Genomic DNA, 17854 nt, shown 5'->3' on the forward strand with positions numbered 1-17854 from the left:
AGGTGGGAAGATGGGAAAGAAAGAAAGATAGGAAGAATAAGTATATGCATGAATGAATAGGTAAAAAGAAAGGTTATCTGTTCTGCTTTTATGCCTTTCCAACTGTAAAAATAGTCCTTATATTTTTAATTATTTAAATTGCAGTTCAAAGTTGAAATAAATTGAAAGAAAATTAAATATGCTTTAAAAACATTGTTAAACATTGCTAAAATATTATTCTGAATTACCAGATTGATTTGGTTTATGTTTCTAATTTGTGAAATTTGATTTTCACACATGTCAAATGTCCATTTATTTAAAACTTCTGTATAGTAGATGTCATTTGTATCAGAGTTGTGATGATTAGAGCTTGGTTAGAGAGGTTAAAAACATGATCTTTCTCTTTCCTTTTCCATTCATATGTTTTTTTTCTGAGAAAGATTTAAAGAGCAAGCAGTCTTACTTTTATATTCCAGGTGAAAACCAGCTGCTGCCACACTAATGTCAGAATGAAAATGCAGATAAAGCTGATTGGAAGTGCTATTCAATAATGCTGGCACAGTTGTACCTGGAAAAAATAAAAGAGAATACATATGCAAAGTTTTATTTGGAATACACATAACCAAGACTGAATCAGAAAGTCTCATTTTATTCTTATTATGTGCATGGAAATCTCAAACCTTTTGCTATGTTTTCTCTTGAAGTTGAAAAAAAAATTGATTACAAGTCACACTACTAAGTGGCTAAGTGAGTATAATCAAACAAGACACCATCATGTTTAGATGAAACCCTGTTGTCTTCAAAAGAAAAAAAATACATTAATAAAGGCTTTGATTATGAAACCAAGCTCTACTGTCATTTTACTTTTTCATCAGCACAGAATGAAATAGTCTAGACTATTAGTCTTAGTCTTAGTCTAGACTAAGAAGTTCTCTGTGTCCTTTTTATGCCTTCTTCCTATGATAACATTTCAACCACATATTCTAACTTTGACAATATGCAGAAATAGGAAATGAAGATGTCAGTGCAACACATTTCAAAACAAAAACAAAAACAAGAAAAAAACAAGAATTATCTAGCTAATTCAAATAACAATAGCTAAATTGCAGCATTGCTGACTTCAGCATATGCTACACAACAAGTTTTTCACTAACTTGACAAATTTTTGATCGCTAGCTCGGTCTGATGCTGTATTTCCTTTGTCCGTACATAACTATTAACTATGTAACTCGTGTTCTACAATCTAAAGCCGGCACACCTATTCAAGCTAAAAAGCCCATAACTTTCTATGTATACCCTGAAAGACTGTATCAAATGGCTCCTGAACTTCAACAGTGGTTGTGTAACAAATGCTTTCATTTCTAGCGAGGCATTTGTTTTTTTACATACCAACTATGAGCACGATGAAAAGAAACACCAGAAAAAAAAAAAAAAAAAAAAAAAAAAAAAAAGCACAGCTCTACAATCCAATAGGGAAAACATAAAAGCTTATTAAGCTCAAAAGGTATTAAACAAATTTGTGAGGAGCTAAAAAGACTTAGTACACTGTAGTCCTTCACAGAATGCTTGACTGTTTGAGATGGAAGCTCCAATTATGGAAATTCAGAGATAACACACAACTTTCATGTTGCACAATATTCACAGTGGAATGGAAAAAATAGTAAAACATCTTCTAGGAGACAGGAAGTTTCACAGCACCCATACAGAATTTGGAGTACATATAAGGGTGATTAAGGTGTTGCCTCAGTGCAAGTTATCTTGAGTCAGAATGAATATCCTATTCATTTTACAAAATTGCTTTTCTGAAACTTCTGTACACTTTGTCTATATGCACTTCTTGTTTCTTTGTAGGATGTACTTATATTTAACACATACCCTATTGTACCATGAGCAAACCTGAGGTTAGGATTTTTCATTCTCAGAATTGTCACATTCAATGGCATAGCTAAAAGAAATATCATCGATGAACTGCCAACCTCTATTTCTTCTGTAATCAGGCATATTGAGCAGGGAGATAAGTTTCAGTGCATCAGATGCAATGGCAGTGTTCTAGTTGCCCGTACTCCCCTTATCGTCAATGGAGAGAATCAGGAGGAGATTTAATGAGTAACACCTTAGTATCTAAGCTGATATCTTCAGGGAAAACATCTAACTTTCAGAAGGATAGCAAGGTTTCACTTCTCAATTCACCTCTCAGTCTCTATTATGGTGGAAAATTATGCTCACTACCACTTTCAAGCTTTAGTAATGACAACAGAAAGCAATGTGCCTCATTCATGTACAAAAAAAAAAAAAAAAAACAAACTTCTAGGCTGGAAAGAGAGACTAATGGTCATTTTTAGGTATTTCTTGGGTTAGTACAAACACGGAGTATGGATCATTCCCTTTAAGAATAATGCTTAAATTCTTCTGCTTAAATTCTAAATTTCCCTGTCATCATGACAGTAGATTCTGCAGATAACTTTAATGACTGCTCCATTAGTATGTTTTCTGCATAAAACATGTGTAAATACGTAAAATAATACGAGATATGAGCTGCTTTTTAAATTTTGAATAGAGCTGTAGTTACCTTCAGTCACAAATTTTCAGGTTTTCAAATTTTATATATAAGTCAGATGAAGCACCAGTCCTAAACTAGAAATGCAAAATATTGCAGCTTTTTTTTTTTGCTTGTTTCCATATTTTTATTTGTTTCTTTTTATTATTTAATACAGAGACTTAGCTTCAAACTTGCATAATCAGGAGCTTCATTCAATACTCTCAGGGCAAGGACAGTATGTTTCTCAAGAATATCCTCTCAGTCAGCTACTATGTCTACAAGCTTTATTAAGGAATCCACAACAGACTTACAGACTTAACTTTGGCATATTAATGAATGACTTCGGTCATCAGCCCAAGTAATTTCCACTCTGTCTCAATGCCATACTGGCACTGGCAACACAGTGTATTGACAAACATTCTTGGCAGGCCTGACAGTTATAAATATTTTTCAGTTTCTGACTCAATAAGCAGGCATTCTGTAGGAACTGCAATTACTGAGCTATAAGCTAAATATTGTATTAGTTATACTTATGATGAGTTATGAGCTTTAAGCTATATCATGATGATTCCATGATTCTCATTCTACCACATCACAAGTGGATAGCAGTCCTGCTGTTTAGACAGGAGAATTGTTCCCTAAGCACCTTCCCTGAGCGTGCTTGGAGATGGGGTAGCCCGTTCCCATGTTCCTGACAAATTTAGGCACTTAGAGTGGAGGTTGATCTCTAGGTTGACAGGGCACAGAGGAAGTGTGAAACTTGTTATTTTGGGGAAACCATGTGGGCTTTGGTGCTGCTTGACAACTCCAACACTTGTTCAGCTGTGCCAGCACATACAAGTCATGTTGCAGCCATGCAGGCAGGCTGCCCTGTGCCCCCACAGCCTCGACCCCTTCTCACCAGCGCATCACAGAGTGGCTGTGGCATCACAACGTGCGTCAGTGGCACGGAGGTGGCCTCAGCCACCAGCGCCCGCCCGTGCCCCAGTGCGCAGCTGTACCAGTGCGAGGTAGCTGGGAGACGTGGGCTCCCAGTTAGCTGGTACAGCAGAGCACGGGGACAGTGGTCCCAGCTTTCCCAGGCCTGCTCTGCTCCTGGCGCTGCTTGGCATTGTCATCTGGCCCTCGGCAGCGCCATGGGGCAGACATGCTGCGGCGTGCGGGGCTCTGCTGACCCCGCTCCCAGCTCGCAGGCCTGGCCCGGGGCCCCTGGCTCCACTCCCAGGAGCTCCCAGCTCCTGCGGGTTGAGCGTGCTCTGGTGACGCGGCACCAGCGCACGCAGGGAAGGCACCTCCTGCTCTTCCCCGATGCCGTCGCCTTCGCCAAATTCAAGTAAGCACAAGGACTTCTGCCCCCCTGACCCAGACCACTGCCCCTGCCAGCAGCCCCAGGCCCTGCTCCTGCCCACTCCTGCTTCCGCTGGAGCACCGAGGGACCCAAAGGCCCTTGGAGGGCCCCAGCATGAGCCCTTCCTCCTGGCCTCGCAGCCTGTGCTATGTGTGGATGCCCGGGCTCCTGACGAGCTCTCGCAGTCCAAATACCTGCAGACCCCCTGCACGCGCGTGCTGATGCTGCAAGGAGAGATGTGCTTGCCCTTGAATGCAGGGTGGTGTAAGAGGAAAGGGGCAGGCTCCTGCATCTGCCATCCTCATGTACAGCCCCTGAGCACCCTTCTGCTCCTGAGGCTTGGGGCGGCCACCCTAAGGCTCTGCCAGGGGAAACGGCTCTGCCCTGGGGGGCAGCTGGGGCTGCCCCCACGACACCACCTCCACAGGGCTCCCTGCTCTTCCTCCCACAGACTTGGCGACTCCTTCCTGCTGAAGCACCGGGTGCCCCTGAGTGAGCTCTGGGTGCTCTGCGGGAAGGAGGAGGCGGCTCACAGAGGGGAAGAGGAGGAGGAGGCTTTTGGCCTGAAATGTGCCAACAGCCTCCTCCTCGTGTGGCCGAGCAAGAGCTGTGTGGTCACATTTCGGTGAGTGTGGGGCCTGGGGAGCTGTAGCTCTGCAGAGCAGCGGGAGGAGGAGGAGGATGGGCCCTGAGCCTTCTCTCTCCCGTGGGCTGCAGGTCACAGGAGGTGAAGGAGTCGTGGCTCAGCGCCATGCTCAGGTGAGGCCTGCGGGCAGTGATGCCGCTGGCGGCACTGGGTGTCCAGGCTGCCGGTGCTGCAGAGCTGCCGGGGAGCTGTGGTGGGGCGCAGGGAGCTCCTGGGCAGAGCTGCCCTGGGCCCTGTGTACGCGGAGGGGGCGCAGGCAGCAGCGCCGGGGCCGTGCAGAGCGGTGCTGCCCGCGGGCCAGCGCTGCGGGCAGGTCTGCAGGGGAGGGTGGCTGGAGGGGCTGCGCTGCTGTGCGCGCAGCGAGCAGAGAGCCGGGCAGTGACCCAGCTCTGCCCTGGGGGCTGCCCTGTGCCCAGCAGGAGCCGGGGAGACCAGGGGGCCCGCGTCACCCGCCTGGCCTCGTTTGAACGGCTCCTCAGGGAGGTGATCAGCGCCCACGGTCCCGTAAGTGCCCCTGGGCTTCCCGCTGTGCTCTGACCACCCTGGCATTTGGGGAAGAGCCCCTGCGCCCAGCAGCTCCCGCTGACCCTCTGCTCTCTTGCACAGTCGGCGTCGCTGAGCGCCCGGACCGTTGAGGCGCTGATTTCGGCAGAGGAGAGCGGCTGCTCCCGCTGCCCTGGCCCTTGCGGGTGCTGCCAGCAGGTATCTGTGTTTGTGGAGGGGAGGTGGCAGGGGCTGCAGGGCAGACCACATTTGGGCACCCTGTGCCCTGGGGCTGCAGTCTCTCGGCACCCAGCAACCCCCCCAAGGCGCCCAGGGGCTGCAGCTCAGCCTGGTCCCTGCAGCCATGGCTGCTGCTGCGGGCAAATCCGTGACCTGGGGCCTTTTCTTGCAGGCTGGTCCCACACAAGGAGCTGCTGAGGTCCTCGCAGCTCCTCAGGAGGGACCCTGCCCAGCGCCCGGTGAGTGAGCTGGGCAGAGCAGCGGGGCAGCTGCCCTCTCCCTCAGCGCCCTGCACGCACACAGCGCTGCTCCTGCTGCTGGAGCCTGACGCTCGCTTTCCTCTCACCGGCAGATCGTGGACCTCCCCAGAAGAGGAGGTCCATCCCCTGGCCGTTTGCTCGGCACCGCAGCTCGGCCAGTGGGAAGTGCCCGGAGGTGCCGGTTGCCCAGAGCCATCTGTTTGGGCAGCCCCTGGACAGGCTCTGTGGGGAAGAGGGGAGCCTGCCCCAGCCCGTCCAGGTAGGGCAGCCGGGCCCCTAGAGACTTGGCCTGAGCACACGCTGTCCTGCAGCAAGACCCAGCTCCCATCACTAGTGGCCTTTGTGCACCCCAAGAACTCTTCTGTTTGCTTCTCCTGGCAGGACCTCCTGGCAATCTTGTACAGGGAGGGACCCGCCGCGGAGGGCATTTTCCGAATCGCTGCCAGCGAGCGGGATCGTCGGCAGCTCAGGGAAGCCCTCGATACAGGAGGCAGCGTGGAGCTGGAGAGCAAGCCCGTGTACCTCCTGGCTGCTCTCTTAAAGGTGAACTCCTTCCCCTCCTCCTCCTCATCCTCCTTGTTCCCCTTGGAGAGCAGGGAGCCCAAAGCCAGCTGCCTCCTGGGGAGCCAAGTGCCAGGGATGCTCCCTCTGGGCTCAGGACCCATGTCCAGAGCCTCATCTCCATACTCTGATCTTGCAGGATTTCCTTCGTAACATCCCCTCCACGCTGCTCTCGGCGGCCCTGTACGAGAGGTGGATGCAGGCTCTGGCTAAGGCAAGCAAGGAGGAGCAGATGCAAGAGCTGAAAGAGTAAGTGTTGTGGGCAGTGCCAGTGTTCAGGGGTGTGTGGGAGAGCTCAGGGCCTTCCCTGGCAATGGGCAGGCTCCTGCAAAGATCCATCGTTTCTGTGAGCTGGTGCTGATAGTGCACAAGAGAGCCCCAGGCTTTCATGGGCCTTTGCAAAGCCTGCCACCCCGTCATGTGCTGACAAGCTCCCCATTCCTCACGCTCTCCGTGTGCCTGAAGGGCAGGCACCTTGCTGAAGCACCTGCCTCTGAATCAAAGTCTTGGCCTTGCGGATCTTGCACATAAGCGGCTCCTTAGCTGCCATTGGAGGTTTCTCCCCAGGGCATGTGTAAAGCAGGGAGAGAAAGCAGGGGCCGTGCTCTCTTTGGAGGATGCACTGTTTGTGGGAGTTTCCTTGAGACTCCTTGCTCGCAGGCAGAAGCAACGGGCACTGCCTCCTCACGTCAGGGCCCTTGTGTTTGTGTTCACGCAGGGTGGCTGAGCAACTGCCGCCATCAAATCAGCTCTTGCTGAAGAACTTGCTTGCCGTGCTGAAACACATCAGCCAGAGCGCTGCACAGAATAAGATGACCTCCCGGAACCTGGCCATCTGCATTGGGCCCAGCATGCTGGGCCCCGGCCAGGACAGCACCTTGCCACTCCAGCTGCAGGTGGAGATGAACAGCAAGGTATGTGGGAGATGCCAGGGAGCTTCCCAGATTGGCCACAGCTCAGCCAGGCCCACACATCCCATGGCCTTTGCAAAAGCCACCTCTGCTCAGCAATGTGCAAGCCGACAGGCAGAGCTCTTCCTGCAGCTGCAGCCGTAGAGCTACAGCCCTGGGGACACATCCATCAGTGGAGAGCAGCAAACACTGCTAATGCCTTTTGAGCCCTTTGCCTGACGCCCATGGTTTCTGTGTGCAGGTGGCGGTGCTGGTGGAGGTCCTCATTGAGAACCATGCTGCAATATTTGGGGAGGACGTGGCCTCTCCTGGCAGCCCCTCTGCTGAGCAGCCCTCCGAGGACACCGGCGGCTCCGCAGGTCTGTGCGCAGAGGCGTCAATGGCTCCTGGCTCAGTTCTTTAGCTGGCAGCACCTGCCAGGAGCTGGCAAGGGCAGTTCTCACTCCACACAAGGCTCCCTGATTTTATACCCTGGTAGAGCTCAGCTTTTTGCAGCATTGCTCACTATGGGCTGGAACTGCCCTCTGCCAGTGCGGGATATTGGTCCTGGAGGCTCTTGTGTGTCCTGAACTGCTCCTCCCCTCCATAAGGGCTGAGGTTGCAGCTTGCCATCCTCCAGGGTCTGTGTAGTCCCACAGGCAAAGCCCCCTTTTCCTGCAGAGAGATGCTCAGAAGTAGCTAACAGGTTCTTTCTGCCCACAGGACATCTAGGGGCTGCCAGCCCCATCCCTGTGCCCAGCCCCGTGCCTGAGGCATCCTGCGTCCTCCAAGCCTCTGAGGGGCAGCAGCAGGAGCAGCAGCAGCCCCATGGGAGAAGCCCCAGCAGCAGCAGGGCTTACGCAGGGTGTGCCTCTGCCCCTCCACTGCTGCCTTCCCAGGAAATTGATCGTGGCACGAGGGACAGGAGCTTCTCAGTGCCAGCCCTGTCCATCCTGGAGTGCTCAGAGGGCAGCAGAAGATACCAGAAGTGGAGCAGCAGGGCAGATAGCGATGCTATTGGGCAGCAAGAGCCTTGCCTGGAGCACGAGGCCCTGGAAAAAGAGCCTGCCCAAGTGCCTGCCCTGTTCTCCCACATCGCTCCTCCCCAGGCCTCCTCCAGGCGCTCCCTGGACAGCACCTTGTCTTTTTACCGGCGCCCCTCCACCGTGCCCCTGCGGCCTGCGTCCATGCCCCCCTGCTGCTGGTGGGACAACACCACCACCTAAGCAGCCACCAGCCGGGCTCTCGCACGGCGCACCTGGGGCATGAACAGCAGAGCCCGGGTGCCCGTGGGCCAGCATTGAGGTGGCCCTGAGCATCACCAGGGGCTGGGAGCTCTCACATCTGGGCACACTGAGGGGAAAGGAGGAGAAGGAGGAGGAGGTGCTTCAGGGGTGCTAGTAAGAGGCGAGAAGACATCAAAACTGTAACCACTGTAACTAATCAGAAAAGTAACCATTGTGGTCTGCTGCTGGAAACATCTCAGCGTGAAAACATGTTGGACTCCAATATTGGGGTCCAAAAGGAAAGAAAAAAGCAGCAATGAAGAGCAAAGGAGAAGAAGGAGGAAAGAAGAGAAAGCTTAATGGAAAGAAAGGAAAAAGAGAACAGGAAATGGAGAGAAAAAGAATAAAAGAAAAAGAGGAAAGAGACATGGATGAGGGAAAAGTCCTATGCAAGGAGAAAGTGAAGGCAAAGCAGCTGAAAGAAGGAATGCTAAAAAAAAAAAAAAGGGAAGAAAACTACTAGGAAACCACTAGGAAAGGAAAAGGAAAGAAAAATGTAAATAAAATGCAAATGAAGTGGAAAAATAAGGAAAAAGAAAGAATAAAGAAGAAAAGGTTTCATTCATCCATGAATGAAAATCAGGGAAAGATAAGAAAACACAATCAAGGGAAAAAAAGAAAGAAAAGCAAAAGCACAGAAAATGAGGAAGAGAGAAGCAATAAAAAAAAAAAAAAAGAGTCACCAAAGAAATAAGAATGGAAAAGTAAAGAAAGGACAACCTGGAAAATATGATAAGGAAGAAAAAATAAAAAGAAATTTGGAAAGGGAAGAAGAAAGTAAAAAGAAAAAAAAAATGGAGACATAAAGGAAAGAAAAAATGAAAACAAAGGCAAGGGAAACCAACCCAAATGGAAAGCCAATAATCAAGCAAGCAAGAAATAAAGTAAGAAATCAATCAAGTAAGAAGGAAGCAATCATGAAGCAGGATAGCAAAAATAAAGAAACAATAATGGAAATCAAAATGAGTGGGGGAAAAAAGGAGAAAATAAAAAATTCCAGCAAAAATAAAAGTAAAAAAAAAAAAGAGAGAAAATAAAGGAGGGAGAGGAGACAGTTGAAAAGAAACAAGAAAGAGCAGAAAGAAGTATCCATGAATTAAAATCAGGGAAAGACAAGAAAACACAATCAAGAGAAAAAAAAAAAAGAAAAGCAAAAGCACAGAAAATGAGGAAGAGAGAAGCAATAAAAGAAATTTGGAAAGAGACACCAAAGAAATAAGAATGGAAAAAGTAAAGAAAGGGCAACCTGGAAAACCCGATAGGGAAGAAAAAGTAAAAAGAAATTTGGAAAGGGAAGAAGAAGGTAAAAAAAAATGGAGACATAAAGGAAAGAAAAATGAAAACAAAGGCAAGGGAAACCAACCCAGATGGAAAGCCAATAATCAAGCAAGCAAGAAATAAAGTAAGAAAGCAAGCAAGCAAGAAGGAAGCAGTCATGAAACAGGAGAGCAAAAATAAAGAAACAATAATGGAAATCAAAATGAGTGGGGAAAAAAAAGGAGAAAATAAAAAATTCCAGCAAAAATAAAAGTAAAAAAAAAAAAAAAAAAGGAGAAAATAAAGGAGGGAAAAAAGACAGTTGGAAAGAAACAAGAAAGAGCAGAAAGAACTATCCATGAATGAAAAGCACGGAAAGACAAGAAAACACAATGAAGAGGAAAAAAAAAAAAAAAAAGAACAGCAAAAGCACAGAAAATGAGGAAGAGAGAAGCAATAAAAGAAAAGAAAAGAGACACCAAAGAAATAAGAATGGAAAAGTAAAGAAAGGACAACCTGGAAAACATGATAAGGAAGAAAAATTAAAAAGAAATTTGGAAAGGGAAGAAGAAAGTAAAAAGAAAAAAAAAATGGAGACATAAAGGAAAGAAAAAATGAAAACAAAGGCAAGGGAAACCAACCCAAATGGAAAGCAAATAACCAAGCAAGCAAGAAATAAAGTAAGAAAGCAAGCAAGCAAGAAGGAAACAATCATGAAACAGGAGAGCAAAAATAAAGAAACAATAATGGAAATCAAAACAAGTAGGGAAAAAAGGAGAAAATAAAAAATTCCAGCAAAAATAAAAGTAAAAAAAAAAAAAAAGAGAGAAAATAAAGGAGGGAATGAAGACAGTTGAAAAGAAACAAGAAAGAGCAGAAAGAAGTATCCGTGAATGAAAATCAGGGAAAGACAAGAAAACACAATCAAGAGAGAAAAAGAAAGAAAAGCAAAAGCACAGAAAATGAGGAAGAGAGAAGCAATTAAAAGAAAAAAAAAAAGAAAAGAGACACCAAAGAAATAAGAATGGAAAAGTAAAGAAAGGACAAGCTGGAAAATATGAAAAGGAAGAAAAAAGAAGAAATAAGCAGAGAGAAAAAGAAAGAAAAATGGATAAAGAAAACCAAAGGAAGTAGAAAATGGTGAAGAAAGACAAACCCCCTTCACAAATGCAGATCTCCCTCCCTGAGAATGTAGTGCCGCTCTGTTGCAGAAGTGCAGTCCCACCCTATGGGTAGCGTCTGCTTGCAGAGAGCTGAAGCCTCAGGGCAAAGGAAAAGCACAGGCTGCTGCCTCCGTGCTGAGAAGCTAGCACGGCCTCAACGGAAGCAACATGGGCTGCATACCCTGAACAGTCCCACTTTTTTTTGCAGTCACCACTCCAGTTAAGCCAACACAATTTCTTCCGAGGTTCCGTGGGAACAGAGGTGGCACGCTCTGTGAAAAGCCAGCACCAAGCCTGTCTTGCACATGCACTTTGATTATCTCTTTGCATATAACCATGCATTTAGAGATCCATGTTTTTCTTTCTGTAAAAGGTGATGTTTAACTGCAATCACTGCAACATTATCTGTGGATGTCCTCCATGAGAGTCACTGATGTTGACTGAAAAGAAAAGGAAAGCTTCTAGGAGGCAAGAAGACACCAAAGCTGCAAGGAAAGCAACCATTGTGTTTTGCTGTGGAAAACATCTGAGTGTGGACCTCATTGGAGTCCAAAAAGAAAGAAAAAGAAAAAGGAATGAAGAGCAAAGAAGAAGAAAGCAAAGAAAGAGGAAAAGGGAGAATAAAAAGGAAAGAGAAAGGAGAAGAAAAGAAAAAGAGGAAAGAGACGAGGATGGAGGAAAAGTCCAGCGTAAGGAGAAAGTGACAGCAAAGCAGCTGAAAAACCAAGGAATGCCAAAGAAAAGCAAGGGAAGAAAACCACTAGGAAAGGAGAAGGGAAAGAGAAATGTAAATAAAATGCAAAAGAAGTGTGCAAACAAGGAAGAAGAAAGAAGAAGGAAGAGAAAAAAAGTAAAAGAAAGATAAAGGAAATGTGGAAGGAAAGACATAAAAAAAAAAATGAAGACATAAAGCAAAGAACAAAGGAAACAAAGGCAAGGGAAACCAACCCAAGGGCATACAATTAAGTAAGCAAAAAAGCGAGCAAGCCAGAGGATCAAAATGGATGGAAAAAAAGTAAGGAAAGAAAAAAGTAAGAAAAAGCAAAAAAAAATCACAGAATTAAAAGCAAGGAAAGAAAAGAAAGCAAAAACAAGAGAGGAAAGCAAGCTAAAGAAAAGGAGAAAGAAGCAACACCAAAGGTGAGAGGCAGAAAAGGAACAGGAGTGGAAAAGGGAAAAAGAAAATCTGGAAAGGATGGCAGGGAAAATGGAGAAAGAAGCAGAGAGGAAAAGAAAAAGAGAGAGAGAGAAAAAAGAAAAAAGCAAGAAGGAAAAAGAAAATGGTGAAGATACACAAATCTCCCCTACAAATGTAAATCCCCCTCCCTGACACTGTGGGGCCATTCAGTTGCAGAAGTGCAGTCCCTACCAGTGAGTAGCATATGCTTGCAGAGAGCTTAAGGCTCAGGGCAAATAAGAAAAAGGAAAGATACAGAAAAGAAACAGGAATAGAAAAGTAAGAAAAGGAAAACTTGGAAATGACGTCAAGGAAAAAAGGATCATCAGGAGTGGAAAAGGAAAAAAGGAAAATCTGTAAAGGATAGCAAGGAAAATAAAGGAAGAAAGAAGCAGAAAGGAAAGGAAAAAGAAAAGAAGGTGGCCGTGGACATGCATCAAGGAAGCTGAGTGCATTGCGATGGGAAAAATTCATACGTAACTACTCTAACATTGGACGTAGCACTCTAACATTGGATCGGATGGACCTCTTGCAAGTTTGTCTTTGTGACTGTAAAAATAAAGGCAATGAGTAGCGCCTTTTCTTGACAAATGTGATTCTATTATTTTCATTAGTATTTTCTGATCACTTCTCCAGGAAAGGATCATGCAAATGCCAGCGAAGGAGTGCTCTCAGGTCTTCAAATAAAACAACACAACAACAACAAAAAACACTCAGCACTTTTTTTCTTTTATTCCCACTACAGTTTTTTCATCCTGATAGGCCGGATCTCAGCTTTCAGGATGTGGCCTTAATTATCTTTTCTTAGGAAATGTATTTATTTCCATCTCATTTTTATGGTCCCAGGCTAGACCCTGCTAATGTACTAAGTCATGCTTCATTTTCTGCAGAGAGGACCACTCAAGAATGTGGCCATTTATTTTTAGTTCAAAGAAAAGCGACTGTTTTTAGAGGTACACGCTTCCTCCTTTTTCAGGATCTTTACTACTGAGCAATTCACAGTGGTGATAAATGAGAAGGAACAGTCGTTGCTGAGGCAGGCATATTTTGGGGAACACACACTCGGTTTCTTGTGCCAGGAACTGAGCCCTTGCTTTTCAAACTAGTACACCAGCCTTTTATGATATATTTACATTGCAAGTATGAGCAGAGATAGAAGTGGAGTTTGAGGCTCCACGTTAGTAGTTTCCTAACTGTAGTCAAAGCTCCCAGACTGAAGACCTGTCAGAAGTTCACTGCCTTTCCTCCCAACATACACACACACACTTCTGGTAGCCTCCCTCCTCTCAGCCGAGCAGGGGAACTGCCTTTGAAGCAGTAGGCTGAGTTACTTGAAAAGAGTATGAGACTCCTCCAAACCATGTCAGGTTTACCGTGCATCTAATGGACTGGAGGGGTTGCTAACACTGATTGAATTTGGCAGGATTTAAGCATCCAGGGACTTACACACATAAGAAGCACTGAGGCTTGTGTGCACCATGCTGGACTGTTCAGTTCCATGCTATATGTTTTGCTATCCTTTCTTAAAAAGGTCTTCTTTCTTTGAAACTTAAAATGAAGTTTGCTTCCTAGAAAAGGAAATTCATTGAATTTAAATATGATCATCATGTGTACTGAACGGAAGCCTCTGCTTTCCAAGTTGTGAAGATCTCTCCTCTGGCGGCACATTTAGTCTGAGATGGAGATTCCTGCAGACTACGCACTTGCGAGCAAGTGGTTAGATCCACAGCTTTTAAGTCACTCTACGGGGCAGGCCATAAAATAGTTCTACACCTAGTAGCAGTTTGCACTGTAATGTGAACTAGCACTAGAATGCTGGGTGCAGTGCCTGCTGGGTCCTGCTTCTGCTCAGGACGCGGGTCTTGCCATTCAGCATGTCCAAGAGCAAAGATGCTCATGAGGGTAATGTGCAGGCATCAAACCCAGAATCACTGGCTATAAAAGCTTGACTTTCCAGTGGGTAAAACATGGAATAATCTTTTCCCCTTCAGCAGAGGGCCCCTTCTATGTGGTCCGCTCTAGGCAGAAAACACAAAGCGATCCTGAAGTCTCTTCCCAGCTCTTTTGAAGGGCCATGGTTTCCTGTGAAGACTTCCAAAACCTGTTCTTTTCCAGTAGGATTCTCTCTAGTGAGTCCAGCTTTCCAGCCATGGATGCTAGCTAAGATCATTTTCTTTTCAGTCATTATATCTGCAGTGGGGGTCCTTGAATATCTATCAACCAGCTTCCTAGTAAGCCTCTTCCCTTTCATGCCCTACACTGTGGCACCACCTGGAGAAACACATCCTTCCAAACCAGTGAGGTGCAATCTCTTCCCACACACATCTCAGCCTTGAGTTAGGAGAGCAAATGGCAGCCAAAGGACTTTGGTATGTGCTTAAGAGGAAAGTGTCAGTGAAGCATGAGAGAAAAAAACATTCCTGCAGGTTTTAAAGGCGTTTGGACTGGGACTGAGGTGTAGCCTGCACACATAGCTACTTCTGTTTCAGTGTCTGGATGACACTCTCTGCATTTGAGCCTCTCCGCAGAACCCCTAGCATGGACCCGAGTTGAGGCGGGATGCTGCTGCCTGCAGGTTGTTCTCTGCAGGCCTTTGCAGTATCCCAAGGCTATGCAAGGACTTTCCTACTGTGTTCAATTTTGGGCCTCTCACTACAGGGAAGACACTGAGGTGCTGGAGCATGTCGAGAGAAGGGCAACAAAGCTGATAAAAGGACAACGAAGCTGGTGAAGGGGCTGGAGCAGAGACCTTATGAGGAGCAGCTGAGAGAGCTGCAACTGTTTAGTGTGGAGAAGAGGAGACTCAGGGGAGACCTTATCGCTTTCTACAACTACCTGAAAGGAGGTTGTAGGGAGGCAGGAGTCGATCTCCATAACGACTGCGGAGAGATCAAGAGGAAATGGCCTCAAGTTGCGCCAGGGGAGGTTCAGGTTAGACATGAGGAAGAATTTCTGTGTGGAAAGAGTAATCAAGCACTGGAACAGGCTGCCCAGAAAAGTGGTGGAGTCCTTGTCCCTGGCAGTGTTCAAGAAATGTGTAGATGAGGCACTTATGGACATGGTTTAGAAGGCAGGATGTTGAAGGGTTTATGATTGGATTTGATGATCTTGAAGGTCTTTTCCAACCATAATGATTCTATGATTCTATGAATGAGAAAGCAGTGACATCTAGCAACTTTTCTTACTTATAAAATCAAACCTGAAAAGTCGGACTTCTGTTTCAGTCTCACATTTCAGGCTCAGTTTTGAGGTCAGCAGATTTCAGGTCTACTCTTTGCTAGGCCTTTTCTACAAACAAATGTATTCCTCATATAAAGTCTGATGTTCATTTTATTAAAGAAATCTACAAATAAAGCTCTGCTAATCTATCTCCAGTAAAATATTTCCAATATAAAAATAAATGTTTGGAGACAATTACGAAGCCAGGTGACACACCTTCAGTTCACAATAAGAAAGTATTTTAATTCTAAGTGTTTTTAAACAGAATGTTGTTAAATAAACTATTTGACCAGTTCTTTATTCAATGCATCAAAAAAATCTGTCTCTGATTTAAATTGTCAAAAACTGATCATGTGCCATGCTTTGCTGTTTTGTGTTTTGCCAATTAAATATATAGTATAACTATTAGCATTTAACATAAAATGTTATAACATTATATGCCATATTTTTAATATATATTTAAATGCTTAGATGCAAATTCAAATCAGTTCAATATCCAATTAAACAATGTGAAGTTTAGCTGCTTTAGCTATACTAGATTCAGATCAGGCTTGTAACACAGATGAGTCTTGCATTTAATTCATCAGTTAGTACCACACGAGTTATCTATTTCTCTTGGCCTGACTGATAGAATATGCCCTTTCTATAAACATTATTTTACAAAAAAAAAAAAGAGGTATAAAACCACGTATATCTAACATACACGTGCAACAACAAATGGCATGGTTTGCTATGTTAAAAATGTAATGTTTGCTTAGTTATCTAAGGTCCAGTGAGTTTGCATAAATACTGAATGATCCATCTTCTCCCAGAGAAAGGGAAGCTAACAAGGATAAGCTCAGTTGAAGTTATCAAAAGAAGCTCTGTTACTGCCAGTATCAATTTATATCAGTATATTCTCTCTGTTGGAGGAGTAGGTAATATGAAAGAAAGGAGAGGCTTTTAAAAAGTATAGCACCCAAATCCCACTAATGTAAGTTAAACATGTCAGTGTCATTTTTGCTTCTGAAAAATCTCTCTTTGGATATTTATGTTGACACATTTATAGCACTTGAAACTATATTTTGTGGATACATGTGAGCACACATGAACATGTGTGCTCCCATAGAGCTGTATATAGTCCTGCATATTTAAAGCAAAGCATTTCCTTACCTGAAAAGCTCCCAAGACGTGGTGCTGTCATATCTCCACCATCATATATTTCAAGTGAATCCCAATTATGCTCAGTGGCAAAGCTGATGACCTGGATCTGTAAAACATCACCACTGAGAATTTTAAAAATCAACTAATCATATGTATATTGAAATATTCCAAAACTAACAAAATAAAAGAAAAATATGTACCAAAGAAAATATAAACAAGCAGATTAAAACAAAAATACCTGAAAATAATTGGTTTTTAAAGTTGTCTAAACTTCTACAAACTATGAATTTCACACCAAACATATAAGAATGTTTTTGCACAGATATTTTATGATTATAAATAATTACTCAAAGTGCTAATGAAGAGATAATCAAGGCAGTTGTAGACTTCTCAAGTGTCCCAGCAAAATCCTAACAGATAGATAGTTGACATTTGCATACCAACTTGAAGAATCAGGATCATAGAACCATAGAATGCTTAGGGTTGGAAGGGACCTCTAGAGATCATCTAGTCCAACGCCCCTGCACACGCAGGGTCACCTAGAGCACGTGGCACAGGACTGCGTCCAAGCGGGTTTTGAAGATCTCCAGAGAAGGAGACTCCACAACCTCTCTGGGCAGCCTGTGCCAGGGCTCTGTCACCCTCACTGTTAAAAAAATTTTCCTTAAGTTCCTGTGGAACTTTTGGTGTTTCAGTTTGTGGCCATTACCTCTAGTTCTGTCAGTGGCCATCACTGAAAAGAGACCAGCATCATCCTCTTCACTCCCTCCCTTGAGGTACTTATAGACACTGATTAGATCCCCTTTCAGCCTTCTCTTCTGCAGGCTGAACAGGCGCAGCTCCCTCAGCCTCTCCTCATAGGGCAGATGTTCCTGGCCCCTGATCATCCTTGTGGCCCTGCACTGGACTCTCTCCAGCAGCTCCACATCCCTCTTAAACTGTGGAGCCCAGAACTGGACACAATACTCCAGAAACTGGGCACAATACTCCAGAAAGAGCAACTCCATCACCTCGCCTTCCCAGCCTGTCCTTCCTAAAAAGCACATAGCCTTCCATGGCAGCGCTCCAGTCGTGCGAGCTATCCCACCACATCTCTGTGATTCCAATGAGATCATGACGCTGGGACCGCACACAGATCTCCAGTTCATCCTGCTTATTCCCCATGCTTCGCACATTGGTGTACAGGCATTTCAGGGAAGCAACAGAGGCCACAGGTTTCCCAGAAGGGGTGAAAGAGGACCCTCCGTGATCATTTCCTATCCTTGCTTCCCCACTAGCATACTCCCGCTGGACGCCATCTGACCTGGGCTGTGCAGTACTGCTTGCCGTGTCTGTGTGACACTCCCCTTTCCCCTTCTTGCCTAGTTTAAAGCCCTCCTAACCAGCTTGGCCAGCCTTTTGGCAAAGAGACGTGTGCCCCTCTTGCTGAGATGGGTCCCATCATTCCCTACTAGCTGGTGGTCATAAAACAGAGTCCCATGGTCACAGAAGCCAAAACCCTGTTGCCAAGCCCAGCGGCGCAGCCAGTTGTTAATCTGCCATATCCGCCTTCTCCTCCTTGAATCCATTCCCCTCGTTGACAGAATAGAGGAGGACACTACCTGGGCTCCCGTACCTTTGATGGCCATCCCTAGGGCTCTGAAGTCTTGCTTGATATCCCTCA

At 45.5% G+C, this 17854-nt stretch overlaps 2 protein-coding genes across 2 annotated transcripts in view; one reads left to right on the forward strand and one right to left on the reverse strand.

Annotated features, from left to right (window-relative positions):
• Positions 1 to 17854, reverse strand: part of CSMD1 (CUB and Sushi multiple domains 1) — a 994655-nt gene that overhangs the window by 122294 nt on the left and 854507 nt on the right. The window contains exons 36-37 of the mRNA XM_088530602.1: positions 16201 to 16297; positions 443 to 547 (exon numbers count right to left, since the gene is read on the reverse strand). Of these exons, the coding sequence (XP_088386728.1) occupies positions 443 to 547; positions 16201 to 16297 (202 nt within the window). The remainder of the gene's footprint in view (positions 1 to 442; positions 548 to 16200; positions 16298 to 17854) is intronic.
• Positions 5360 to 7370, forward strand: LOC148593552 (T-cell activation Rho GTPase-activating protein-like). The gene is made up of 6 exons (XM_088530542.1): positions 5360 to 5474; positions 5588 to 5754; positions 5877 to 6038; positions 6196 to 6305; positions 6775 to 6970; positions 7209 to 7370. Exons 1-6 carry the CDS (start codon positions 5360 to 5362, stop codon positions 7368 to 7370), a joined length of 912 nt encoding a protein of 303 aa, XP_088386668.1.

This window comes from Tinamus guttatus, unplaced genomic scaffold, assembly GCF_059628265.1.
Source record: "Tinamus guttatus ecotype Peru unplaced genomic scaffold, ASM5962826v1 Tinamus_guttatus_pri_ptg000383l, whole genome shotgun sequence".
Lineage (NCBI taxonomy): Eukaryota > Metazoa > Chordata > Aves > Tinamiformes > Tinamidae > Tinamus > Tinamus guttatus.

Coding starts and splice junctions, on each gene's coding strand:
- LOC148593552 (XM_088530542.1), top strand. CDS start 5,360: ATGGCTGCTGCTGCGGGCAAATCCGTGACCTGGGGCCTTTTCTTGCAG. Junction 6,039..6,195: donor TCCTGGCTGCTCTCTTAAAG/GTGAACTCCTTC, acceptor CTGATCTTGCAG/GATTTCCTTCGTAACATCCC. Junction 6,971..7,208: donor AGGTGGAGATGAACAGCAAG/GTATGTGGGAGA, acceptor TTCTGTGTGCAG/GTGGCGGTGCTGGTGGAGGT.